The sequence below is a fragment of the Diaporthe batatas genome, assembly GCF_019321695.1.
Source record: "Diaporthe batatas strain CRI 302-4 chromosome Unknown Contig00008, whole genome shotgun sequence".
Lineage (NCBI taxonomy): Eukaryota > Fungi > Ascomycota > Sordariomycetes > Diaporthales > Diaporthaceae > Diaporthe > Diaporthe batatas.
Window position 1 is genome coordinate 2,258,474 of NW_025408555.1, and position 27,940 is coordinate 2,286,413.

A 27,940-nucleotide genomic window follows, 5' to 3' on the forward strand; every position below is an offset into this window, starting at 1 on the left:
AGCAGGTGGCAGCACTCATGGCTATCTGTAGCTCCTAGAACTATTAGCTGAGGAAGCCAGGTTTAGCTAACATATAGTGTTAATGAGCGGGCTCTTCGTGATTGATTATAGAGTCTTACCTGGTTCTTGTTGGGCTGCTACCCTAGGTATATTGTCAGAGGGCGAGCCGACGGCATCAGCGAACGTCGCGCGGGCGGCATCGAGTCCTGCGGATGGGCAAGGTCGACCATCAGCTTGGTCTCTTCTTGTAGCCGTGGGGAGAGGTGTGGATGGGGCATCCTTCGACGTGATTGCGGTGGTGTCGAGGCGCGAGGTGGCGTCGAGGACGTTGCTGAAGACCCTCTCGTTGCCCGTGATAGAGAAGGCGGGGGAAGATGAGCGTGCGAAACGTACTTCGTTTGTTTCGATGCTGGAAAAGGGGAAGCAATTTCCAGAGGTCCGTTGACACATGCTGTAGTCGGGATGTCCCCGCGACAAACGTTTGGAAGCCCGTCGCCCAAGGCATTCGGCAAATGACGATACTAGTAGTTCCATAGCTCGAAAATCTTGTACATCACACGCATTAAATCTCTCAGTGGCGAGGCAATCAGGCTTAAATTCGACATCTGGCTCACAAACACCGTTCGCTGGTTGGCCCGGGTTTTCTCAAGTTGGGTAACTATTATGCACACAGTGAACGCTTCTCAACACGAGGATATAGGCCTTTGTCCGAGTCTCATACACTACTAAGATACTGCAGCGTACAAGATCCCTGAGTGCCAGTCACCATGCTAGCGTTCACCTCTCGATGGTGAGCTCGTCCGCGCGGCCGTGCCTGGCCGCCAGCCAGATCGCGTTGCTGAATCACCAGCAAAAGGTTGCCCTGTGTGCTCTTCACACACTTGAGAGACTGAATTGCGAAAGATTGCGAACTTAAAACTCTGACAAATGCCGATACAATGTGATTAACTGTACGTGACGGAATCGAGTTGACTAATGAGAAGAATCCTCCTAAGCAGGGGAAGCGTACTTAGGAACACTATTTTTACATGGGAATAGGGGGTTTTCATGATAACAGCCTATCAACCTGCCCTGTTCATGTTTTACTTTATATCCACCAAATGACCTCTGCCTGTAGTTTTATAGTACTGATATGCATTTGTTACACATTAATTACAATTCGAACATCACCCAAAGTATTTCAATATCCTCTCGAAGGATTGCCATTTTCTCTCCATGACGTCGTGAGAAAATCATGTACAATAAGTCGTTGGATGTGATTACCTGTGAATAAGTAGGTCTTGCCTCGGCAATTATCGGTCCTGCGGCGTCCTCGGCTTTTCCTTATGCAAGGTTGTACCAAGGCCCCTCCCTCCCCACACCTGGTTGCGGACGGGGACCCTGCCGTGTGGGACGCCAATTTACTCCGTACAGCTGTGGGCCGAGATGGAGAAAACGGTGGGGAACCTTGCAAGTTTATTACAGTAGGTCTGTTGCATTGCATGAGAGTGGAATTTCCGGGGAACCTGGTGTCAGATTTTCGGACGTCCACTTCAGACGAACACTCCATAGGACGTAGGCATTTGCTGAGGTGGAAGATACGCCGTCCTGGATGCGAACCTCAGAATGAAGCTATGGTGGGACACGAACAGAATAATGCTGCCCTGAACTTCCAATATGGCTAATGCCGACAGAAATTCACCCAGAATGAGTATCTTGAGGTTACCTGACCTAAAGTAATACTTGATCTCAGTGTCTTGACTACCCTAATACTGAAATCGTCCATAGAGACACGAAAGAGCTTATGAGTATCAAGACATGCAAGGAAAGGGGGTTGTGGCCCTTATAGGACAAATCCCTGTTATTGTCAGTGATAAGTGTCATAGATCTAATTGTTAATAAAGACACCGGCTTGAAGCCTTTCTTATGCACGAAGTGTCAAAAGAGAGTTTCTTGTGGGGTGTAATCTATCGATACGTGATAGACCACAGAGGTCCTGCAAGGCCGCCGGACCAGAATGTCTTGCAAGCTCTGCAGGCGGACACCACGTCGGCTTATCCGGTAGATGTCGACCCACCAGTTATTTGCTCTTATTGGGCACCACGCAAGCCCACTGAGCAGTGACACTGGCAATGCCCCCCCTCTTTCAGCCGTTCATCTTCAGGTCACATTCCCATACAATCAGCCATTCAGTCGGATGAACACTTTCCCTAGCACCTCTGTCCACATCATCACTATTCTATGAGAGCCTGTTATCGGCTGAAGGGATAAGCTGGGGCCGGGGAGTACCAGGCTGCACTTGTGTTAGTTGACTGACACAAGACCTGGGTACCTTTCAACGCGCTGTGGGTGGGTTCGTTTCTCATCCACATACATATGTGACATATGTGGTGCCTTCATACAGTGGTAAACACTCAAGATCTAGTGTTTAAAAAATACAAGGCCAATAACAGTACGGATATAGCTAATGCAATACATGAGAACGTATCAACGCACTGTATTTCCACTTGTCAGCCAGTCTTCGTATATCCACACTAGCGCCAGGAACAGAGAGTTCTCGACATTTACAATGGTCAGCATCTAGATGTTGAGGGTTAAGCGGTCTTCGATGCCATTTCCATAGACTTAACTCTTGTATTAACCATGCATGCACAAATATTTCTGCTTGAAAGTATAAAGACACCGTTTCAGGGCCAGCATAGACGCATTAGATCGTGACTAAAAGGGGACTCCCCAGGGTCGGTCAAGAGGGAACCCTAAAATTTTCTAGACTCCGCTCGCATTATTGTCGACTCCAGACTGTTCCGTTAGTAGTTATTAAAATCATTAATGGGGCTCAAGGCAATACAGCAGGGAAACAATAACTGGTAGTGAGAGCATAGATGACACAGAAACCGTGATTTGCTTCACAAGCATCATAAGGTTATTTATCTAACAAATTAAACAGACTTATCTTATCTCTGTGATCTAAATCCCAAGTATTTCGTGCCATCATGTTCAACAAACATGCCTCGGGTTTAATGGCCTATCCGCCAAGGCCAACTTTATGTAACTAAGTTCGAGCCGCTTGTGTTTTGCTGAGTACAAGTACGGGGCCGCCACCGAAGCCCCGCACGTAGGAAATAATAGGTTGAATCCTGTGAGCCTATTCGTTCTTCCAGCCCCTAGTTTCATAAGCTTAGTGAATGGCTGGAACAACAGTGACATGACTGAGCAGCTTTGAACAACTTCAGAATGTAAGAGCAGGTTCGAAGCGCCTCCTGAAGTAGCGATGTGGGGGATGGCTTCGGTTATTCATTCATCCTTTCCACGCAATACGGCAACTGCAAAAATGCGTACAATTTAATGAGAGTTAGTGCCTCTTGCCGACTTCAGCTAATATAGCTAATGTAACTATGCATTGCCAATAGCTGCCTCCCGTAGTCGGTTGCTCGCTACGCTCCTTTTACATCATTGCTGTCGCTGTCTAGATGTAGGAATATTTTAGAAACCTTTTCTCCACAGAATCACTGTTTACAAGTATATATCAATCCGAGGTTTACCTTTATACTGAAAGAGTTATGCTCAGTGGATGACTATAAACATAAGGAAATTATTAGTACGTTTATTATCTTCAAGGTATTATTAACGCGTTCGATCAGATGCCTAACTCCCTGATATAGTTACTCAAGTAGCTTCGGCCCAGGATCAACGTCTGCTCGACTGCTTGTGAATTTCCTGTGTTTAAAACGAACTCCCGCCGTTGGGTGCCGGGTTATAATATTTGGGCCTGACCCAGAGGTCAAATTTACCTACCGAAACGGGCTTGGGGCGACGCGTACTCAACTGATCTGCCAAGACAAAGATTTGCCCACGGTTGGGCGGGGAAAGTGGATGTTTCCCAGCGGATGGTATCCTCATCCCTTCGGCCCGTTTCCAATGACACCTGAGAAACTCGTGCATGCAGAGACCCAAAGGGAACAGAGGACGTACAAATTGAGACTCTTGCACGGACATTCAGTCATCCCATGGTCAACCCTACCCCAGGGTGGGCAGGTGTGGGGATACTTGAATTGATTGATGCGACGTAGGGGAACTGACCGGGCTACCCATGCCTGGACCACGCGTCTCTGGAAATAAACATTTAGCCGCTGAATCGTCTGCATACTGAAGTAACAATATATAAGCAGCCGAGGGACTCTGCGCCATGGAGAGAGGACAAAATGGCCAACCGGTGACAACTGTGCACATCATTTTATGAAAGTTTTGATCTATCTGAACTCAACATGATGAGATTTTTTGCCGCTTCCGTACTCGCCGCAACCGTGGTCGCCACAGACCACGGGCCAACGGTTGGTGCTCCTCAAGGGAAGACTGATTCAGTCTGCTAGCTAACGCGAGGCATTCGCAGTATGGAGGCTCTGGTCCCTTCAAGTCGGTAAGTCAGAGCTGACGACTGATTTCTGAGCGTTAGGTGTCTTAAATTTAATACTTGCTAAAACATCTCGTAGTATTCGTTCGAAGTCGAAACACTCCCCAATCACACATTCTACCAGCCATTGGAGTCTGGGGTCGGCTCTGCTCTCAAGTTGCCGGTAATTGTTTGGGGTAATGGTGCCTGCCTGCCATGGTAAGTGTACTGCCAGTGGGCTGCTAGCTGGAGTTTGACCCTGAAGGTTGCTGACCTGAGTAGTATGTATCCGATGGGCGCCAAATCACTTGTTTCCCCTGTTTGTTTGCTAATGTAGGGATATCAGTCGGCATGGCATTCCGAGGCTTGCTCGGTGAAGTCGCCTCTCATGGTGCGCTGGTGATAGCCACTGGATCAGCTTATATTGACCCGCAAACTTATGCGGCGGCCCCGAATGACACCCCCCCTGCAGCTAACTCATCTGGAACTCTTGCCGGAGAGAACCCTGCGGCTATGACAGCTGCCATAGATTGGGTGCAGGCAAACGCCGGGAAGGGAGAATGGACTCATGTTGATGCCACCCGTATCGGCACCTGGGGCCAGAGCTGCGGCGGGCTTGAGGCCTACGCCTCCGGCATGAATGACTCTCGTGTCAACCACCTTGGCATTTTCAACAGCGGCCAGCTAACCGAAGAAGCAAGCCAGGAGGTCGCGGGGAGCATCTCGAAACCTGTTTTCTACCTTCTTGGTGGACCCACCGATGTTGCGTATGAACATGTTCGTCTGATCTTACTCCCCCCTTAAGATACTTGATTGGCTTACCACTACGGCAGGGCGCAAGAGACTACGCGGATCTCCCTGCGACCACTCCCTCTTGGAAGGGAAACCACGCCTTGGGCCACAGCGCCGCGTTTGATCAGCCCAACGGCGGAATTCCGGGCATTGTTGGGAGCCAGATTATGCAATGGGTTCTCCGCGGAAATCAATCGGCAAAGGCATGGCTTACTGACGGCAGTCCAATGACTGTCGGGGTCAACGATGTAACTTTCAAGAATTTGGACTCGATCGTCACTACACCTATCTAGATGGGTAACAACAATGCACAGGATCGCGACGGAGATTCCGAGTCCGAAGCGCCTATAGGGTTGTCATGGGCATCTATAGCCCTCACTTGAATTTGGAAGAGAGATAGGATGTGACAAAGAGAAGCACCATCACCAGAGTCACTCTAGCAGGATCAGTCAAGGGTACATGGGGAATTTGAGCGGCGCAATGGAAGGGTGCCAGGGCATGAACAATCGTCTCTGGATGTGAACCAACCCAAGCGTATATAATAACTCCTGTAGCTGGTTTCGTTTCTATTCCGTACATATGTTTGAATCAGAAGCCATACATGGCGCCTTCATACCAACGGTAAACGCTGAAAGGCCCTGTGATTGAAAACCATACAATGCCGATAGCAGTACTTGAGACAGGACAGATGATAGCTCTTGTACATGGAAAAGCTTTCTTCTGAATGCCAATTCCCGATGATGGACAACATTGATCAATATGTTTCAGCTCCGGCCACGGTTCCTATAATGTGGCGGATTGGAGTTCAAGACCTCATCTTTGAGCCCTAATTGGAAGCCATATCGGCAGTCTTCTGCCATCTTCTCATTCTTGACACCATACTAGTAGAGAGCTATATGACCGGCTTCATCATTACAGCCGACGCACCATTATAGCCGACGTCTTCTACCTCACCTTTACCCTGGAGTAAAACGCAACTTGGAAGATCGGTCGAGCACACCACCCAGCCACTCGCACCCTAGAAGGTTGAACTGAAGATCTGAACATTAATATCTTGACGAAAGCCGCTATTGTACCCGAACACTATGTTTAGTGGTTCAACACATGGCCTGCATTCATTTTATAAGTCACCCATATAGACAGCCATTAGGGGTGGACTCATTTACAGGGCTATAATTCGAGATAACGTCACCGCTCTTATCACCGTTCTTTATAATATACTTAAGAATAACCTTTAAATTAGTAAGATTAAGATTAATAGCTTTTTAGAAAACTTAAGGGAGGTATATTTAATTTTACTTAAATTTAAACTTTTAATTATATAATTAAAGGTTTTTTATTATAAACTTATATTATTATAAGTAATTATTATTTAATAATTATATTTTAATTAATTAAAAATAATAGAATAATATTATTATTATTTAATAACTTAATATTTAAAATATTAAATTATTATTTAATTATTTAAAATCTATTAAATAAATAATCTAACTTTTATTAAAGCTATAAACTAAACACTTATAGGACTAACTAGTAGGTCTATATATTCTACTTATCTTATTAGCCTAAGTGGCCTCTATACCTCTTATAATATAGGATTGTAGCTTCGCTACCTCCCCTATATTATTCCTTAGGCGACTCTAGTTTTAAATTAATAATTCTTTATAGATAATTTAAGCCTTCTTTTACTATAGGTTATAAGGACTATCTTAACTTTTTATTTAAATAATTAAATATTAAAACTTTATTTATATATTAATTTATTCAAAATATATAATTATTATTATATTAAAAATAAGTATATAGTTTATTAAATATATAAATTTAATTATTAAGTTACTTTTAAGTTTTATATAACTTAAATTTTATTTATTTAAAACTAATATATTATTTTTAATAAATTATTAAGGAATAATATTTATTTATTATATATATTTATAATATAAAACTATTATATTTAAATTAAAAGATTAAAAAAAGTAGTTTTTATTTAATTTTATATATATAAAATATATATAACGCTATTATATTATAGTGAATATTTAAAACTTAGTATAATATTTTAAAAAAAAAAGAGTATTAATAATAATATAAAAAGAATATAGTATGTCTATAGGTATGTGGCCTTAGCCTCCTATTATATAGATATAGTTGGAAGGTATTATTTCCGACGGTTACTAGAATCGTCAACATAAATAGCCCAAGGGCTAAGCTGCCACGGTACTAGAGTCAAAGCCGGCAATATGAAAGCAGTCTTGCACAGCCTTACGCCTTTGATCCCGTCGACGAGGAGGCCCACAGATGTCGTGGCGGTCACACTGGAGGAGGGGGTCAGACCCGATGCCAACGAAGCCCCTGCTAGACGTCAACGACCTTAGGAGACACAGGAGAAGCCAAATGGCCTTGTCTGGGCGATTGGATGCAATTTGAGGCTCATTGACCAAAAGACCATGAGCAGCACAATCATGTGTCCGGATTGGCAATGCGAATTTGGGGTCCGTAGTGTGCTTATTCCATGGGCCGACTTATAACTTAGAGTGCAGCATACCCGTAGTGGATGCGAGGAGGTAAGCATCAAACACTGGAATGGACCGGGCTAAGGCGTGCTGAGTTCGAATTTTGCTGCCGTCCGCGTTGGATTCGGGGCCCACCTGCTTTCAATCAATTATTTTCGTACGGACATGAAGATTCACAGCCCGTTTCAGTGCTGGCAATATGTCGATATTAACCAGCATGATTGGTGCATATTTTGTGGCTACAAATCTATACCTCCCGCGCCCATAGCTTACAAGGATGCTGTCTCAAGGCTTTTTTCGCATGCCTGGGCACGCGCTTCTGTGAGATTCCACTTCTGGCGGGCTAGGCATACTCCAGAGTAAAACCCAAAGACTGCATGCATTGTGAAGTCCCACTTGGGCGGGATAGATAGCGGTGCGGTATTAATTGCACCGAGAGTGGGGCTAGAAAGTACATTACGGAACATTACCTGCCAAGGTATGGAAGACTTTCACTGACATTTGTTAGCGTTGAAATCACCGACAATAGGTCTACTAGTAGGCCGGCTTCAAGATAACGGAAACAGACGGCAAAAACTTCGCCTCTTGATAAGTATTGCATTCTGTAGAATGTTGGCTGGCAAGTGGATGGAGTAATTGGCTTGGCATCGTGTTAAGTGCACAGGACGGACAAGGATTGCACATAAGCCAAGGGGAGTTTTTCCGGTGGAACTTTACCCGAGGGCTTCTCCCAACAGGCGCCTTCCCGTGCACTCGGGGCAGCTAGTACACGATAGTTAGAGGTATTTCATCCGCCGCTTTTCCCCGCCTAGGCCTGTTTCTGCTTGCGTTTTTCAACCACCTTTGCTTGTATTTCATTTCCTCGACCAGACTTGAACATCTCCGCTGCTGAATGAGCTGAGTGACGTTGTACACACGCCTTGACTGATAACAGACACGATGGCCAACATCCCGGAGAAGTTCACTGGCTTCCAGGTCAACAGCGCGGAGACCTGGCAGGACTTCAAGAAGCAGCAGTTTGACCCCAAGCCCTTTGGAGATTATGATGTCGATATCAAGATCGAGTGCTGTGGTGTTTGCGCCAGTGACGTTCACACTATCAAGGGTGACTGGGGTGCTCAGCCGTATCCTCTAGCCGTCGGCCATGGTAAGTCCACCGTCCATGGCATCTGAGAATACAAGCCTCCAAATGTTAATACAGTTAGAAATCGTTGGCAAGGCCCTCAGAGTTGGACCAAAGGTCACCAAGATCAAGGCCGGCGAGCGAGTGGGGGTCGGTGCTCAGTCTTACGCCTGCCTCGACTGCCGCCAGTGCAAGAACGACAACGAGACATACTGCAAGCAGCAGCTTGACACCTATGGATCGACCTTCCCGGACTCTGGCGCAATCTCTCAGGGCGGATACTCTTCGCATGTCCGCACCCACGAACACTGGTGAGATAGTGTTTTATAAACACTGGAAGGCTTCTCCCCATACTGACAACGTGTGTCAGGGTGTTCCCTATCCCGGAAGCGCTTCCAAGTACCGTGGCCGCGCCGATGCTTTGCGCCGGCTTGACTGCGTATAGTCCTCTGGTACGCAACGGCTGTGGTCCGGGCAAGAAGGTTGGAATCGTCGGTATCGGTGGCATTGGCCACTTCGGCATTATGTTTGCCAAGGCCCTCGGTGCCGAAGTTTGGGCAATCTCCCGGTCTCGCTCCAAGGAGGCTGATTGCCTCAAGATGGGCGCTGACGGCTACCTTGCCTCGGGCGAGAAGGACTGGAATGAGAATCACACCATGACCTTCGACCTCATTTTGAACACTGCCAACTCATCTGATGGTTTCGACCTCTCCACCTACCTCACCCTGCTTGACGTCCACGGCAAGTGGGTCTCCGTCGGTCTTCCTGGAGGTGGCGGTTTCAACGTCCGTAACCAGGATTTCCTACCCAACGGCTGCTTCATTGGTAGTTCGCACTTGGGCAGCAGACGCGAGACGCTAGAGATGTTGCAGTTGGCTGCGGACAAAGGCATCAAGACTTGGGTGGAGGAGGTTCCTATCAGCGCTGATGGTCTGAGGCAAGCCATGAACGGTATTGAGGACTCCAGTGTTCGGTACAGGTATTGCCTAACCAACTATGACGAGGCGTTCAATGCGTAGAAAGGATCCCAATGTTTGAGATAATATCTAAAAGAGATATCAATTCTTGGTCAGTTAATATATGTGACATTGGGTCTGCTGCGTAGGTCGGTCGACAGTAGGGTCGCCTAAACATCAAGCAGCCCAGCAAGCATTATAGGCAATATCGACATTAATCTTCCATTAGATACAGTATAAAACAAACTTAGTGCACCAGCTCTTAATCCAATGTATAAGATGTAATTAAAGGGCTGAAAAGTAAACTAGAGCGAAGAGACCCTATAGGGGTTAAGGTGTTTCTCCTAGTAGTAATATTAAAGATTTCTACAGTCTTAAATATTTACTATTATATAAAGGTATAATGTATATTTTATATATATAGAGATTAAAAATAAAACTATTAAAGACTTTTATATTTATACTTTTAAACTTAAATATTTAAAAATAATATTAAATTAACTTAATTTTTTTAAATAAATATAATTATTTATAACTTTAATATTTTTATAATATAAATATTTTAAATATTATTTAAAATTTTATATAATTTAATATAATAAATAAATTTAACTTTTAATTATTTTAAATTTTTAAAATTTATTAAAATCTTTATTTAAAAATATTTTTATATAAATATATTAAAATATTAGTTTAATTTAATTTTATAAAAGATTTATTAAGCTTTAAATAGATAATATAAATTATTTATATAAACTATTTATATTTTTTAATTCTATTATTAAGCTAAAAGTAAATAATTAAGGTCTTAAAAATAAAATATAATATATCTTTTAAAATTAACTTAATTAAATTTATTATATAAGACTTTTATAATAACTTTATAATTATTTATAATACTATTTATTATTAGAAAATACCTTTTATATTAATATACTAGGCTATATTAGTTTAGATTAGTATTATTAACCTTAATATAAATTAATCTATTAAAAGTTAAAGTTATTATAGATTATAAGCTAATTTAATACTAGCGAGTACTATATATAAATACTAAATTTACTATATAACTTAAATATAAATATAAGTTAGCTAAAATAAATAAAAATAAAACTATTATTCCTTTAAGGGTTCTAACTTTACTTAAATAAATACCCATTAAGTAAAACTACTTAAAAGTAGTTACTTAACCTACTATACTATTAAATTAAAAGATAACCTTTAAATAAAGTAACTATACTCTATTACTATATATAATATTTAAGTTTATAGTTCTAATAGCTTATAAATAATAAAGAAAATAGTTATTAATAACTAAATTTATAATTATATAAAATAAATTTTTACTTTAAAAAAGTTATTAATATTTAAAATAATTAATATATTTTTAAAAAGTTAAAGAATTATAAACTTAATTTAAAGGAAATTAAAATTTATAAAAATCTTAAACTTAAACTTTAAAATTCTAATTTAATATTTATATCGATAAAAATAAAAGTATTTATAAAGCTTAAAAAAGCTTAAACTAAACTAAATTAAATTATAATATAATAAAATAATTAAATTATAATTAATTAAAAATTATAATTATAAATCTTTTAACTTTATATTTAAAAGAATAAATTATTTATATTTTATTTAATTTTATTTTAAATTAAAAATATATAAATTATTTATATATTTTAATTTTATTATTAACTTAAAAGTAAATAATTAAAGTTTTAAAAAATAAAATATAATATATTTTTAAAAATTAATTTAATTAAATTTATTATATAAAACTTTTATAATAATTTTATAATTATTTATAATATTATTTATTATTAAAAATACTTTTATATTAATATATTAAATTAAATTAATTTAAATTAATATTATTAACTTTAATATAAATTAATTTATTAAAAGTTAAAATTATTATAAATTATAAATTAATTTTAATATTATTAAATATTATATATAAAGTTATTATATATTTTAAACTTTTAAATTAGGTAATATAAATAAAAATAAAGCTATTATTTTTTAATTAAAGTTTTAACTTTACTTTATAAATAAATATCTTTTATTAACTTTATTATATTATAAGTAAAATTACTTAAAAGTAATTACTAAATTAAATTAAAAATAATTAAATAAAGTAATTATATTTTATTATTTAAATTTATAATTCTTATAACTTTATAAAAAATAAATATTAATAATTAAGTTTATAATTATATAAAAATAAACTTTTATTTTAAAAAAGTTATTAATATTTAAAATAATTAATATATTTTTAAATAAATTAAAGAATTATAAATTTAATTAGAAGTATATTAAAATTTATAAAATTTTAAACTTAAACTTAAAGGTTTTAATTTAAAGTTTATATTTATAAAAATAAAAACTTTAATAAAGTTTAAAAAAGTTTAAATTAAATTAAATTAAATTATAATAAAATAAAATAATTAAATAGAAATTAATTAAAAATTATAATTATAAGTTTTTAATTTTATATTAAAAGAGAAATTAAAAATATATAAATAAAGTTTAAAAATAAAAGAAATATATTTTAAAAATAATTTAATTAAAATTATATTAAATCTTTTAAAATAATATTATAATTTATATTTAAAATAATATATATTATTAAGAAATATTATTTTATATTAATATATTAAATTATATTAATTTAAATTAATATTATTAATTTTAATATAAATTAATTTATTAAAAATTAAAATTATTATAAATTACAAATTAATTTAATCCTTTTAAATATAAGGTTAAAAACTTATAATTATAATTTTTAATTGATTTTTATTTAATTATTTTATTATATTATAATTTAATTTAACTTTATTTAAAGTTTTTTAAACTTTATAAAAGCTTTAATTTTTATAAATATAAACTTTAATTTAAAACTTTTAAATTTAAATTTAAAATTCTTATAGATTTTAATATACTTTAAATTAAATTTATAATGTTTTAACTTTTTAAAAATATATTAACTATTTTAAATAATAATAACTTTTTTAAAGTAAAGATCTACCTTTATATAATTATAAATTTAATTATTAATAATTATTTTCTTTTATTTATAAATTATTAAAACTATAAATTTAAATATTATATATAGTAATAAAGTATAGTTACTTTATTTAAAGGTTATTTTTAATTTAATAAGTTATATAATAAGTTAAGTAACTATTTTAAATAATTTTACTTAATAAATATTTATTTAAATAAAGTTAAAACCTTTAAAGAAATAATAGCTTTTATCTTTACTTATTTTAATTAACTTATATTTAAATTATATAATAATATTATATATAATATTTAATAATTATAAAATTAAATAACTTATAATTTATAATAACTTTAATTTTTAATTAATTAATTTATATTAAAATTAATAATATTAACTTAAATAAATTAAATATAACTTAATATATTAATATAAAAGTATTTTTAATAATAAATAATATTATAAATATAATAAATTATAAAGTTATTATAAAAATTTTATATAATAAACTTAATTAAATTAATTTTTAAAAGATATATTATATTTTATTCTTTTAAAACTTTAACTATTTATTTTAATTTAATAATAGAATTAAAAATATAAATAATTTGTAAATTAATTTAATATTAATAAATATTATATTTAAAAATATTTAAATTATTATATAATTTAAATATAAATTAATCAAAATAAAAATAAAGTTTATATTTTTTAAAAATATATAAATATTAAGTTTATTGAAATAAATATTTTTTATTAATTTATTATATTATAAATAAAATTATTTAAAAATAACTATTTAATTTATTATATTTTATTAAATTAAAATATAACTTTTAAATAAAATAATTATATTTTATAATTTAAATTTATAATTTTAATTATTTATAAATAAAAGAAATAATTATTAATAATTAAATTTATAATTATATAAAAATAAATTTTAATTTTAAAAGAAAATTATTAATATTTAAAATTATTAATATATTTTTTAAAAATAAAATAATTATAAATTTATTTTTAAATTTATATTTATAAAAATAAATTAATTTATAAAGTTTAAAAAGTTTTATTTAAATTAAATTAAATTATAATAAAATAAAATAATTAATTAAAAATTAATTAAAAATTAAATTATAAATCTTTTAAAATTATATTAAATAAAAGTTAAAAATATAATATTATTAAAAATAATACTTTAAAATTTTAATAATATAATATAAAATTTTTTAAGTATAAAATTAAAATTTATAATTATAATTTTATAATTAGTTTTCTATTTAACTATATTATATTATTATAATTTTATTTAGTTTTTAATTTTATTTAAGCTTTTTAAGTTTTTTAACTTTAATATTTTTAAAGGAGTTAAAGCTTTATATTTTTAATTTTAAGTTTAAAATTTTTATAAATTTTAATATACTTTAAATTAAACTTATAATTTTTCAACTTTTTAAAATTATATTAATTATTTTAAATATTAATAACTTTTTTAAAGTAAAGGTTTATTTTATATAATTATAAATTTAATTATTAATAATTACTTTTTTATTTATAATAAAGTTATTAAAACTATAAACGTAAATAATAAAATATAATTACTTTATTTAAAAGTTATCTTTTAATTTAATAAATTAATTAAATAACTACTTTTAAATAGTTTTATTTATAATATAATAAAACTAATAGTTTTTTAAGTTTATTAAATAGATATTTACTTATAAAGTAGAGTTAAAATTTATATATATCCCTAATTAAAGGAATAGTACCTTTTATCTTCACTTATTTTAACTAACTTACCTAAATTATATAATAATATCGTATATAGTACTTAATAACGTTAAGACTAACCCGCGGTCTATAATAACTTTAACTTTTAATAGGCTAATAGTATTAGTTCGAACAAACTAGGTACGGCTTAATATATTAGTATAAAAAGGTATTTCTTAATAATAAATAATATTATAAATAGTAATAATAGATTATAAAGTTATTATAAAAAGTTTTATATAATAAATTTAATTAAGTTAATCTTTAAAAAATATATTATATTTTATCCCTTTAAAACTTTAACTATTTATTTTTAACTTAATAGTAAAATTAAAAAATATAAATAGTTTATATAATATAAAATAAAATTATATATTTATAAATATATTATATTTCTTTATTAATATTATATTTTATTTAAATATTAAATTTTGTATAATTATTATTAAATAAAATTATTATAATATATATAATAAATAAATTAAACTAGTTATAGATTACTACTACCTCTCTCTTAGCGCGGTGGATATTAAGCCGGAATTTACATTTGCTTTTTGCGAGCGGCTAGGCAGCTAAGCGAAAACGCCTCCTCCGGGGTGCACGCTTCGGCACGCACACGCTCAACACGCCCACACGACTCCCCTCCTTCCCCGTGCTTAGGTCTTCATACGCTCTCAAGATGAAGCTAGAGTATTTCGGTTGTTGCCAGCGGCGTTTTGGGCCACAGAATTGCCCCTTCATTGCCCACCACAACCCACCATGTCGGCTGCAGAAGTGTACCCTCCTTGGGGGGTGTTCCCGGCGGAACAATACCTCATTGTGAGCCAAGCTGTTCTTGAAATCAGCCTTGAGTAATATTGCTGACATTACGCCCGTGCGTAAACAGCGGCACTGGGACCACTCATCGGACCTGCCACCGCAGGACCAGCGGCGCAAGCTGATGCGTGACTACCTCGCGCTGGAGGAGATCCCTGCGGAGTGGGACAGGACAGGGCGCGATCAAGGCGGCCGTGAGGATCAAGCGTTGAGCCGCCAGCCCACCGAAGAGGATATCACGACTATCCTGGAGCCTTGGAGGCCGTCCCGGTGGCGTGGGGCGGCCCTGCGCATCTGGAAGGACCGCTTCGACGAGGACATCTGGCTGCGTACGTACTACGGCGAGGACAGCGACGCCGCTTTCGAGGACTGGCGCGAGACCCACGAAGACTCCGATCCGGCGTTTGACGAGGGTACGACCCCGTGGTGCGTGCTCGACGACGCCGCGGTGTTCGGCCTTGGCGACGGGTGGAACGGGGTCTTGGACGTCCTCCCCGAGCTCGCCGGCCCGACCCAGGGGTACAAGCGGGATCCGGGGTTCCACAGCGCCGAGGAGGTGCAGCAGCTCAGGGCGACCATCCAGGCGGCCGAGGACAAGGAGGCGGAGGCCGAGACCGGCGCCGGGATGGAGCTGCAACTAAATACTGTCGCCACGTTCCTCATGGTCGCCGACCAGGAGACGTGGGACACAGGAAAGCTGCGTCTGTTGTATCTCGACGCACAGGGGAATATAGTGCGCCATTCCAGGATCAGCCCGGGGGATGTGTTTAATACTCGTCATGAGTGGATAGGCAAGAAATTCCGGGATGGGTACTGGTGGCGCGAGGAGTACGAGCAGTCCGGTCTGGACCCGACAAAGTGGCTGCGATTCGAGCCTGGCGGAACCCTTGGTGATCAATACAGAGCACATGGAGCTCTTGGTCACGCATTGTATGGCATGCAGTGGTGATGGAGTTCTATTATGGCCCTGCAGCATACAGCGCATGCATGAATTCTGAAAGTGTAATATTGATTGTTTCGAGAACAGGCGTGGAATTAATATCAGTCGCACAGCTAGCTTTGATTTGATGCCTGCGAAGCGGGCGACCTCCCACAGCTGTCACTTACACATGCGATTACATCTTCACCCCAAAATTGCTAAGAGAAAATGAACTGCTCGTGGAGAATTTAAAGTTTAGAGCTAGTAAGACACAGATGAGTGTGTTGTACAAACCCATCCAGACCAGTCCGTGGACTAAGACGATATACAGACATATTAATCGAGTAACAAGGAGTGACAGTCTTCCCCGACATCCGAGTGCCATGCATAGAACTATAACCACCTGTTATATCTATTCTCACGTGTAGACATAATTCTCGGCACGTGTTACAGAGTTCAACGTACCTGTTCCAGAGTAGTAGACGCTGTATTGGCGATCTTCTGACACGTATCACCAGTCGAGACCTTGTAAAACCTCTGGCAGCCGGTGACCATGCCGGACTGGTATGGTGTGGGCTTGGCGCCGGCAGGGTTGATCGTCGTGGGGTCCGCCGGGTGATATAAGGTGCGAACCGCCGGAATACGGCTGGGCGACGTCGGCACGGGCGCGTCCGGCGTTGGGAAGCAGTACGTCTCCATCAGCTTCAGGCACCCGTCCGGGCACCCGTCCTCGCCGATACTCTGCTGCCAGTCCTCGTCCGTGAACCAGAAGTACTGTGTGCGCTCGGCTTTTAGGCATGAGAGCGACTCGTTCCAGGTCGCGTTGCTAGTGATGGTCGGGGTGGGGTTCATGGTAAGGGTGTACTAGCTTGTGGTGATGTTGGGAGGGTTGTCAACCGCTGTTGTTGGGATGATGGACGAGAACAGGGATGATGATGGGGTTGGGCGGAGCGGGTGGGGGAATTATGTTGTTCACGTTAAAGGTCCCACCGCCTGGAGAGGGAACATAGATGCTTCGCCCAATTATACTATCTAGATTGTGGCAGCTAGAATGGATAGACCTGTTGACAAGAGTTTAGTATCAACGCATCTGCTTCGAAAGTGCCCTTGCTGGAGATCGAGATAGCTTTCGGGTTCTAAGAGACCAGCTGGAGGGTCAAGAAGGACTGCCCGCTTGTGATCTCGCTGCAGGTGTAGTTGTGATCTGGTCTCTTCAGTGTGCAGGTCTCTTGAAGGCATAGTGACATTCCGGCGGAGATGGCTGTATAGTTATAGTCCAGGTTATTGCGATAGATCATCATGTCCGTCGCAACACCGTTGGCTTCCGAGATAGACTCGCATATGTCTGAACTGGTGGTAGTGTATGTCTTGCTCCTGCAGCTGGGCGAAACCGCCGCCGCCGCCGTTGTTGTCGCTGTCGTTGGCGGCGTCGTGGATGTATAGCTGTAGGTATACTTGGCCGGATCGGCGCCGTAGGACGAGATCAGAGACGAGAAAGCCCCCGGGCTGACTCTAACCCTACCATAATCCGATCTCAGCATGGCCGCGCCATACCTCAAGGCACAGTCTGAGCATGCCGTCTGGGTGCCACCGTACACGCTGGTAAGACAAAACCCGGATCTGTACACCCTGTCAATATCCAGGACATTGTTATGGTTTCTGCCCTTCTTGTACTTACGCGTCTTGAATCAGCTGACATTGTATGCCCACACGAGTCCGTCTGCAAGCGACATTCCGGACTGCTCCAGGGTGCTGTGTTGATATATGTTGTACTTGATGGTATCGCCACATTTGCCCGAACATTTGTTTGAAATTACTGGAGCGACTTGTAGCAATCTGTTGTGCAATACTAGTATTGGGTTCCTCCATCTCCCATCAGTGACATGTCATTAGGTGGTTTCCCTTCTATTCCGTATACATCCGAGGACATACATGGCGCCTTCATGCGGTGACATGCCATTAGATCCCTCTGAAGCCGTCACCAGGTTGTTGGCGTAGGTGATGTTCTGCACGAGCACTGCTCGACATGATACCGGTACAGTTGCTGGGATGACGCCAGGGAGATTCCAAAGTTTTATGGCCGCTGCTTGGTGAGGGCTAAAAAGAAGTAATATGCCAACGACGGCGACGACTGCAGCACTTGAAGATATTTCCTAAGCTTCTAAGTTAATAGCGTTTAAATGCAAGTAAAATGAATGGACGCCGAGAGAGTTAAGGCCGTTTACGAGTGAGAGAAATGTGTTTCAAGATGACTAGGTGTTCCAATTCTATAGAAGGTAGCTTTTAGTTCCTAGTTCTTACCCTTTTCTTTTTCCTCACAAGACATACCAGCACAGATTGGCTCGGGATATTCTCTCACACCCACCCGTCTGGTATGCTAGGATGCAAAGTTGTTATTCACATAAATGTATATTGCTATAGCTACGGATGGGCCCAAACACTTATTGGCCTGGGAGCGGCTAGGGAGGATCCTACTTGGCTTTTAAACTCACATGCCAGTACTAGCGGCGAAGGGAGTTCTAAATAGTGTCATCACTAGGGGCTTCTTTGTGCAATCTTGTGAGAAAATTGGATGCTTGCCATTCAGTTTATATTTTTATTCTCAATTGTTTCACTTGTGGCCATGACATGAGCTTGTTAGGTAAAATGAAATACCTGGAGGTCTGCGTAAGAACGTGTACCTGAATCTGCATGGCGCATAGCACGAAGCTGAAATAGTATTTCCACAGCTTCTGTGCAGGATCCAAAACGTGTTATAAATAGCTAGATGCATGGATGATGAAAATAATTGAGATGATTATTTTGCCTTTTAGAGGGTAGGGGGCAGTGCTTTTTTTAACTATGCATTCTTCAATCTATGCACATGCTTAAAATCAACTCATGAGTTAAGAGGAGAGTCCAACATCTTTGTCCAAGATGCGGTATATTGAATGCAGATATCTGATAAGAAATAATCACTTTCTTTCTGTAATGACAATTCGGCTGCTACAAATATCCAAGAAGCTGACCAACTTATATGTCATCACTAGAGACACTTAGTACTAGGGCCTATCTGGACACAACGATTATGAATGGTGAAAAGAACACTGCATCAATGAACATATAGACACAATTTGATATACATTGCACTAATGGATTATGGCAGTCAAGAGGTTCTAGGTGGACCTAGCTTTCTTATTTCGTAGATAGGATATTATACACCACCCGGTTTGGAGCTACCTAACAAGCCTATCAAATGGCTCACAGCGACCAAAAGTATTACTAGGACAGTCATCCAATTATTCCTGAATTCAACCTCTACAATTATTTCGTTCCATTCAATTTCGAAACCACTTTCTCGGCCAGCTCGACCAAAGAACCTGCTCTGGTGATGTCCAGCGTGCTCAGCTCAGCGCCGAGACGGCTTCGAATGAAACCCCTGAGTTCTACCGCCGAGAGCGAGTCTAGTCCATATGAAGCCAGTGGCTTGCCGACTTCGACCTCGGTTTCTACACGCAGTACCTTTACCGTTTGTGCAGCAAGCGCTGTTAAAGCTGCCTTCTCCAAGGCCTTCGTGCCCGCCGCCAAAATTCCTGAAGCCTTGAGAAGTGAGAAAGCTTGCACGGCGGCACTTGGAGCATCCAGAGTGCCTCCCTTTCCAAAATTCTGGGCATTGCCGTCCATTCTGGTGCCCGCCCCGCCGTACAAATAGCTGAATCGAGCGTCTTCTAGCAGTTCGTCGCCAGTGAGAGGATGCGCGATGCCGGTCACGAGCTGTGGGCTGTCACTGAGTGGTCGAGCTTGTTGTTGCAGAATCGATATGGTTAAGGTTGAACGCAGCGTCTGCTCATTTAACGGCGTCCACTGGTTGTCCCGACGGAAGCGGTCAGCAAGTAAGGGCGCAGAACTGCCATTGGGGCCGGTCCCGTTGGCAAGCGCAATGGCTTCCTGCTCGGCAATGTACCCGACGTCGTCAATTGCGCCAAGGTCAAGACTATGCGCAGGAAGGCCGAGAGACCGACGATAGGCAGAGAATGCGTCCAAAAAGGCGTTTGCTGCAGCGTATGTAGCTTGACCCTTGTTTCCCACAACACCCGAGATGCTCGAAAGAAGGGTGAAGAATTCTAAAGGCTGTGACGACAAGCTTGAATCTTCGAGAGAGGCTTGATGTAGGTTCCACGTGCCTGTAACTTTGGCGGCAATGGCAAGCTGATAGTCTTCAATCTTTATGTCCTCGAAGGGCTTGTCCTGTTTGCTTTGTCAAGATGGCTCGACTTTGGGGGGAGAATGGGAATCGTTTCTGCCTACCTTCAGAACCATGGCGCCCTGAATAATTCCCATAATCGGCCTCGGGTGCGCAGACTCGAACACGCGACGGACGAAAGCCACCTCGCAAACGTCACCCTTTTGTCCGCTGACTTCGCACATATATGATCGACAGTCACGAACAATTCTCTGTGACATCTCGTCATCAATACCGCTCCTACTGCATACGATAATGTGGCGCGCTCCATGTCTGGCCATATGGACGGCAAGACTACCGCAGAGCCCCTTGAGGCCTCCAACAATAAGATATGAGACATCTTGTCGAAGATTCAGGTTCCTCGGTAGAGTCTTGATGGGCACTTGCACATCCTCTGCTCCCTTGGCAACCACAATTTTGCCAACGTGTTGGCCACTGCGCATGAAGGACAACGCCGCCGGAACGTCCTCAAAGCCGTACGTTGTGACAGGCCGGATTGGACCAACATGGCCTGCTTCAATGAGCTCAAAGACCTCCTTCAAGAGCTCACCAGTCATTTCAGCCATCTTCAAGGTTTTGCCGAAGGAGAGATCCAGCGCCCGGAAAGAGCAGTTTCGACTGAATGGCTCCATAGACAGCGCGTTTCGCTCATAGATGTCTCTTTTACCGATTTCGATCATAGTGCCACCATCGGCCACAATTCGCCAGGAAGCATCCAGCAGGTCGCCCGTCAGGGAATTCAGGACAACATCTATACCTCGGCCTTGAGTCATTGCCATGATACCCCGTGCGAAAGAAGAGTCTCGAGACGAGAACATATGGTTGAAGGGAATCCCAAATCGGGTGTGCAGCAAATGGCGCTTTTCATCTGTACCGACAGTTACGAAGATATCGGCCTTCTTGTACTGTGCAAGTTGGATGGCAGCGAGTCCCACGCCGCCGGCAGCAGAATGGATCAATACTGTCTGCATACAGGATCAGTGATTCGTTGCTAATCAAAGACTTTGGGGAAGATGAATCCGGAAAGTTGAGTTCGTTAATGCCTCCAATGACTTACCTGGTGCTCCTGGAGATTGCCCAGGTGAAACAGAGACTTGAGGGCTGTTGTATACACGAGGGGGATTGTGGCGGCATCTTCAAAGCTCATCCATGACGGTATGACTTGCACACAGTGGGCAATTGACTGAACACGGTTGGCGTAGTTGCCCTGGCCTTGAACGACAACGCGGTCACCCGTGCGAAATTTCGATACGCCAGGACCGAGCCGCCGAACCACACCTGCACATTCGCACCCGATCATATGCTCGTCTTCGGGTATTATTCCCATCAAGCACGCCACATCCTTTAGCGAAGCCTATAGTCAGCATTCTTGTGCGGGAACCCCATTTCTTTCCCAGTGAAAAAGAGTCGTCAAGCTTACTTTAAAATTGACACCTACGGCCTCGACTTGCACCTCGACATAATTCTCTAGAAGCGGCTCTTCCTCACACTCGCACCAAGTGAGGTTCAGTGTTCCAACCCTGTCGCCGCGCAGACGCACCGTCCCCTTCGTACCCCAAAGCCCGGCCATAGCCGCTGTCGGTGAGCCACCCATGCTGCGGAATTCTTTGACTGGCGTATCAGGGACCAGACGCGGAATTGACAAAATCCCATTCTTTTCAAGACGGTACTCCGGCTCGACGAGGTGGCGCCCCCCTTGCATGAGCCACAGCACCTTTGATATGGCACGAGCGAGCGCCAGGGATGGCTCATTGCATGACGAGATATGCTTCGGGTCGACATCAAGGATGACACGACTCGCCTGGTCTTGGATAGAGAACTCGCGTCGTACGACCCGTAGCAGGCCGTGCGCCATGGCGCGCTCCGGATGTTCACTAGCGGCACCGGCCGTAAGCCAAAGGACGCTGCAGCCGCTTGCAAGAAGAGCCTGCAACGCAGACCACTGGGTTGGAGACGGCGCAGCTAGAACGGAAGTGAAAAGCTCGTCAAGGACCATGACAATCGTGTTCGGCGCCGGACGTGAGGTGGTGGCATTGGCATCCGAAACCGGAATCAAGGTGCATGTCAACTTCTTCTGGGAAGCCCCGAGAGACTGCGCGATGTCTTCGAAAGTGCTGGAAACTTGGCTCAGTAACTGTTCCTGGGCTTCTGGGCACTGGGAGGGCGAAGGAAGTTGAGGAATGATAACATTCAAGTGCTGGGACTTGTCACTCATGTGCGCTGTGCTCTTCATTGAAGCAGTCCCGCCATTCCGACGTCCATGCATCTTAATAAGGTAGTGGATGCCCAATTCATCCTCGATTGTCAACAGGTGGTGGAAATTTTTGATGTCGCTGGGGACGATGCATGGCTTCGACACGTCACTCCTGTTACCTGGCGGAATGATGTTGGGGTTCGCAGGCTGTCTGCTGTGAGATAGTGATGTCTTGGTGGTTTCTGAGTTGAGTTCCGAGCTTTTATTTGAAGACACATTGGGATCTTTTGCTAACTCGGAAGAACTTGAAGTGACAGAAGACGTGGACGGCCAAGTACCAATCTCGACGGCCGTTCCGGCTGGAACGACAAGAGCGAGTCCGTCTTCAGACGACAATAGCTCCAGCCTTTCCAACACGATCTGTAACTTAAAGCCTTCGTGGTCTTTGGGAACTCGCAATATGATCAGATCATATCCTGGTGGAGTGGTAGTAGCAAGACCCAGCTGTTGGTCGTTGAGGTTTGCCAGGTAGTAATTCGCACTCCGCCCCGCGTCTTGGTGCTTCCTCTTCAATGTGACTAGTTTGTCCGCGTTCGAGCAGGCAAGGTTGTATTGGATACACCCATCCCGCGCTGCCGTCACACTCTCCACAAGCCAGACACTCGATACATTATCATCGCTGGTGTCGTCGACGATGAGCTCGAGCACCTTTAGTTGTGGCTTCTTGTGCGCGATCAAGTCGATAACAGCTTGGAGCCCGCCCGGCTTGAGATCTGTCTCGGTCCTCTTAAATGGAGCAACTGGCCAAACACCCCCGCTCTTGCCTTGTGCCAAGAGTGTGATGTCTGGCCGCCATTTTACTGCGTCGAACACGTGCAGATCAGGCTTGGGAGGTGCGTCCAAAGTTGCGTAGTGGAGATTCTTGAGGCCCATCAGCGCTTTACCGCTTTCGGCGTCATACACAGAAACGTTTCCAAGCAGGCCCTTGGCCTGATCTAGCCGACCCCGTCCTGAGTAGTCAGATCGCGAAAGAACAAGGCCTTGGGACAGCCCGCGAGGAATAGGATTGATAAAGCACTCGTCGGCTATTCCTGGCACCTGGCTCTCCCTGACCAAACTGCGCTCGTTGCATGCATTCGGTGCCATCAAGGTATGTAGGCAGGCATCCCAAGTTGCCGGGTGGAGGGTGTATTTTGATTGGGGATTCCATTTTGAGGGCGATGGAGTCAGATCGACAAGGGCTCGACAAGAGCGTTCCCCGGATACGGCTTCAAGCTGCTTGACCTTCTGAAAAGATGTGCCAAAGTCCATACCTACCTCCCGTTGTGTCTTGTACCATTTCGAGAAGGTCTGAGGGAATCGCAGGGGTTGCCGCCTCTCGTCGTCCTCTGCCAGTCGCTCTTCGATCGTATCTTGAACACGAATCAACCCGTTGCAATGGTCCACGTTGACGTTGCCTCTCGACGTTGAGATTCGGAACTCATGCCAGCCAGAGTCCTCGCTACTACGCGGAAGTCTCGTAAGCGTGACATATATGTCGGTGGGTCCAGACTCTTCAAGCACCAAGGCTCGGGTGAATCGTACATTCCGGAGGCCATAGCCAAAGTCATTGACACCTAGATTAAGTTGCTGCTTCTGAGTCAAAGACTCATCCAACTCGAGCGTAGAATGCTTTTGGTACATAGCCTCGAGAGCCATAGCACAGAAAGCCGTTGCTGGCATCAGCACGTCGCCGTCCATCTTGTGATGACGCAACCATGGGACATCATTTAATTCAAGACGCTTATGCCAGCAAGGGCTCGTCCACGGCGTGCCCAGAATCTTGCTACCGAGTAGATCGTGCGTCACGAACCGTCGAAACCGCCAGTCCTTGCTTGCTGCGCTCTCGTACCAGTACTTTGCAGAGTGGTTCCAGCGGTAGCCCGGCAAGTCGACAATACACCGCGGTGCTCGCGTGTCTTCCTCGACTTCGGAATCACTCGCGTTGACCGCGCTGAGGTCAACAGGCACACCAGTGATGAAGAGCCACCCAGCTACGTCAAAAAGGGTCTTGATGGGCTCGGCACCGCGCGACCATGCGGGGTGATAGGAGACATCGCTGGAAAGTAATTTGCAAATCTGAGATATCGGGCCAGCCAGGGCGCCAGACGGACCGATCTCGACGAGAATATCGGGCGACTTGTTGTCAGGCTGCGAGAGCATTTCTTGAACGGCCTCATCGAATCGGACAGGCGACAATAGATTGAGTTTCCAATATTGGATGTCTGGCGGCGTCTTTGAGCCAATCATTGAAGCCGTGACCGAAGAAAACATTGAAACATCAGGGCAGCGACTGTTGTTGCGATTCCGCGCGTGGAAGCCATCCCGAGTTAAGAGATCCTCGTACTGTGAACTAATGAGGTCCATATACGGTGAATGATATGCCATATCCACCTTTAATATCCTGGCGAAATGACCGGCACCTTTGATGTCTTTTTCCAAGACTTCTAAATCGTCCACTGGCCCCGAGATTGTCACACTGTCTGGACTATTGAAGCAGGCGATGGAAGTGTGACCACCTTGGGCTTCTAAAAACGGGGTGACGGCATTCCGGCCCAGGCCAACAGCCAACATGCCGAGTTTCGGCATATCTCCTTTCTCAGAGGCCGCGACAATCGCCCGCCCACGAAAGAAAGCAGCCTTGATTGCATCTGCACGACTCAGAAGTCCCGCAGCGTGAGCCGCAGCAATCTCTCCAGACGAGTGTCCTACAACACTGCAGGGTGCAATACCCCATTTCTCGAGAACCGCCAGGAGACACAGCTGTAGCGCCGTCACAAGAGGCTGTGAGAACTCAGGCTGGCGGATACTGTCAGCGTCAAAAGGCTCCGTCAATTTCTCTAGAAGCGACCAGCGCGGGGGCTTGCATGCTGTCATTCCTTGTAGGACGTCGTCGAGCTCTTGAAGAACGGCCCTCGTAGTTGCCGGGAATACACGCAACAGGTCGCGTCCCATCTGTGGCCACTGGGCGCCTTGCCCGGTAAAGACGAAGCCTACACGGGGAGGTCGGGGAGGTTTTTTGGCTGTAGAGAAGTCCGCGACTCGACATTCGAACTCCTCGCTGCTCCCGCTGCCATCTCCGTCGTTGCTTCTCACGCTGACGAAGGCACGGTGCCAGAGGTGAGACCGGCGTTGCGCCAGGGTGTACGCCAAATCGCGGAGGGATAGCCTGACGCGAGGGTTGGCCAAGTGGGTGCACAGGGCAGCGATATTGTCTTTGAGAGAGACCGCGTCGTTTGCCGAGACGACAAGTGTATATGGTCTCTTGACAGAAGTGCTAGCACTTCTGGCATGACAGTTTGCCTCGGCAGGAACCCATTGGGTGACTTCGTCTACGGGACGGATCGATGCAACATGAGGCGGCTCCCCTTGTTTCGTAGCATCTGCCTCTTCCAGAATGCAGTGTGCATTTGCACCGCCGTAGCCAAAGGAATTCACGCTGGCGCGTTTTGGCTTGCCGTTGGTGTCAGGCCACGGCAGCATGTGGCGAAAGGGTCTCACTTTTGACCCAGAGAAGTCGACTAGCGGTTTAAACACAGCATGGTCAGAAACACCGCTAATATGAATAGAAGAACTCGTGTTGTGAACTTACTCCTGGGGTTGGGGTTGACAAATAATGGCGACCCCGGAATCATTCCATGCTCGAGAGACAGGATGGTCTTGATCAGACCCGACAATCCAGCCGCTGGCTCGGCGTGGCCTACATTTGCTTTAATCTAGGAATAAATGTTGTCAGCCCCCAGGAGACTCCGCAATAGAACATTTATAGCAAGTGAACGTGCCAGGGGATGACTGACCGATCCGATGAGGAGGGGCTTGACGGTGTCCCTCGTAGGGGCAAAAGTGTCTCCAATGCCGGCGACTTCCTCGGCATCGCCTCGCTGTGTCCCCGTCCCGTGACATTCTAAATACTGCGTGTCGTTGAGATCTGAAATCCCGGCGTTTGCGTATGCTTTGCGAATCGCTGCAGCCTGAGCGTCTGAGCTCGGACTCCCGATCCCATTCGTTCGGCCATTGCTATGTAGAAGGATTAGCATAGAAAAGAGGGGAAGGGAAAATATCAGCACTGACCTGTTGACGGCTACGCCTCGTATGACTGCCCTGATTGGATCACGGTCTCGTAGTGCTGTCTCCAATCTTTTTACAATCAAGCAGCTCACCGCCTCGGCTTTAACGTAACCATCGGCAGCTGCGTCGAAGGTGTGGCATAGGCCTGTAGGGGAATGTGCCTCTCCAACAAATCCGCTGTCGATAACGTGCTCGGGACTGAGATACAAGTTACTTGTAGCAACGATGGCGGTGTCGACTTCTCCTGATCGTAGGGTCCGGCACGCCATATCGAGGGCAACCAGGCTTCCCGAGCAGGCTGTATCTATTGTAACGCTGGGACCCTTGAGATTGAAAAACCAACTTATACGATTGGCCAAAATCGCCCGTCCCACACCAAGATCCGTCATATTTGGGCGCTCCTCGGGGTTCCGCTGTTGAATATCTAGGTAGTCGACGGCGAAGGAAGAAACAAAACACGCAGTAGAAGTGCCATTGACTTTCTCCATGGGTAGACCCGCGCTTTCCAATCCTTCATACACAATCTCAAGCATCTGACGCTGGTTGGGATCTGTCGCAATAGCTTCGGTGCCCGCGACCTCAAAGAAGGAGGCATCAAAGGCCGCCAGGTCTACATCTTGCTCCGAGAGAAACATGCCGCCCTTGGGCCGCATTGTGCCTGGTTTGTGAGAGCCATCCCAGTGGCCTGCGAAGTTGAAACGTGAGGGCGGTACCTCATTGGAAGCAACCTTGCCCTCTTCCAGAAAGTCCCACAGTTTCGCAGGCGAGGAATTGCCGCCGGGCAGACGGCATGCCAGGCCGACCACTGCAAGGGGCTTCTGGCCGTCTGCCATGGAGGTCAAGGGAGTCTTCTGTTGCAAGTGAAAAACAATGAAATAGGGGCGTATAATTCTGGATGATGTTGTTCCAAGAATGGCGCACCCAACAACTTCATACATGTATATATGATTGTGGGGTGGGTAATTTTGCCGCGTGTACATTCTGTGCAATCAGGCACAGGGGATTGCCCTGAGATAATAGTAACCTTGATAATCATCGGGCTGCCGAGCGAGTATTCCTGCTGACAGCATGTCAGCAACCCATCAACAGCATAAGTTGCATAAGAAGACCTATGACGCGGCGCATGCTTGATTTGCACCGCAA

At 42.4% G+C, this 27,940-nt stretch overlaps 5 protein-coding genes across 5 annotated transcripts; 3 read left to right on the top strand and 2 right to left on the bottom strand.

Moving 5' to 3' along the window:
* Positions 1 to 4,247: 4,247 nt before the first annotated feature.
* On the top strand, positions 4,248 to 5,454 carry KVR01_007403 (uncharacterized protein; the record flags this gene model as incomplete). The annotated part of the gene is made up of 5 exons (XM_044790793.1): positions 4,248 to 4,310; positions 4,370 to 4,396; positions 4,470 to 4,572; positions 4,707 to 5,136; positions 5,175 to 5,454. The coding sequence occupies 5 exons, from the start codon at positions 4,248 to 4,250 to the stop codon at positions 5,452 to 5,454; spliced, it is 903 nt and encodes a 300-aa protein (XP_044643656.1).
* A 3,165-nt stretch (positions 5,455 to 8,619) lies between these two features.
* Positions 8,620 to 9,822, top strand: KVR01_007559 (uncharacterized protein; the record flags this gene model as incomplete). Its single annotated transcript, XM_044794100.1, has 3 exons — positions 8,620 to 8,827; positions 8,886 to 9,114; positions 9,174 to 9,822. The coding sequence occupies 3 exons, from the start codon at positions 8,620 to 8,622 to the stop codon at positions 9,820 to 9,822; spliced, it is 1,086 nt and encodes a 361-aa protein (XP_044643812.1).
* Positions 9,823 to 15,298: 5,476 nt separating this feature from the next.
* On the top strand, positions 15,299 to 16,304 carry KVR01_007171 (uncharacterized protein; the record flags this gene model as incomplete). The annotated part of the gene is made up of 2 exons (XM_044789996.1): positions 15,299 to 15,358; positions 15,426 to 16,304. 2 exons carry the CDS (start codon positions 15,299 to 15,301, stop codon positions 16,302 to 16,304), a joined length of 939 nt encoding a protein of 312 aa, XP_044643424.1.
* Positions 16,305 to 16,529: 225 nt separating this feature from the next.
* Positions 16,530 to 17,126, bottom strand: KVR01_007591 (uncharacterized protein; the record flags this gene model as incomplete). Its single annotated transcript, XM_044790349.1, has 2 exons — positions 16,530 to 16,535; positions 16,740 to 17,126. 2 exons carry the CDS (start codon positions 17,124 to 17,126, stop codon positions 16,530 to 16,532), a joined length of 393 nt encoding a protein of 130 aa, XP_044643844.1.
* A 2,451-nt stretch (positions 17,127 to 19,577) lies between these two features.
* KVR01_007622 (uncharacterized protein) lies at positions 19,578 to 27,630 on the bottom strand (the record flags this gene model as incomplete). The annotated part of the gene is made up of 11 exons (XM_044792494.1): positions 19,578 to 20,501; positions 20,562 to 21,298; positions 21,371 to 21,461; positions 21,554 to 21,838; positions 21,917 to 23,467; positions 23,552 to 26,112; positions 26,146 to 26,250; positions 26,322 to 26,445; positions 26,527 to 26,746; positions 26,801 to 27,198; positions 27,235 to 27,630. The coding sequence occupies 11 exons, from the start codon at positions 27,628 to 27,630 to the stop codon at positions 19,578 to 19,580; spliced, it is 7,392 nt and encodes a 2,463-aa protein (XP_044643875.1).
* Positions 27,631 to 27,940: the final 310 nt, after the last annotated feature.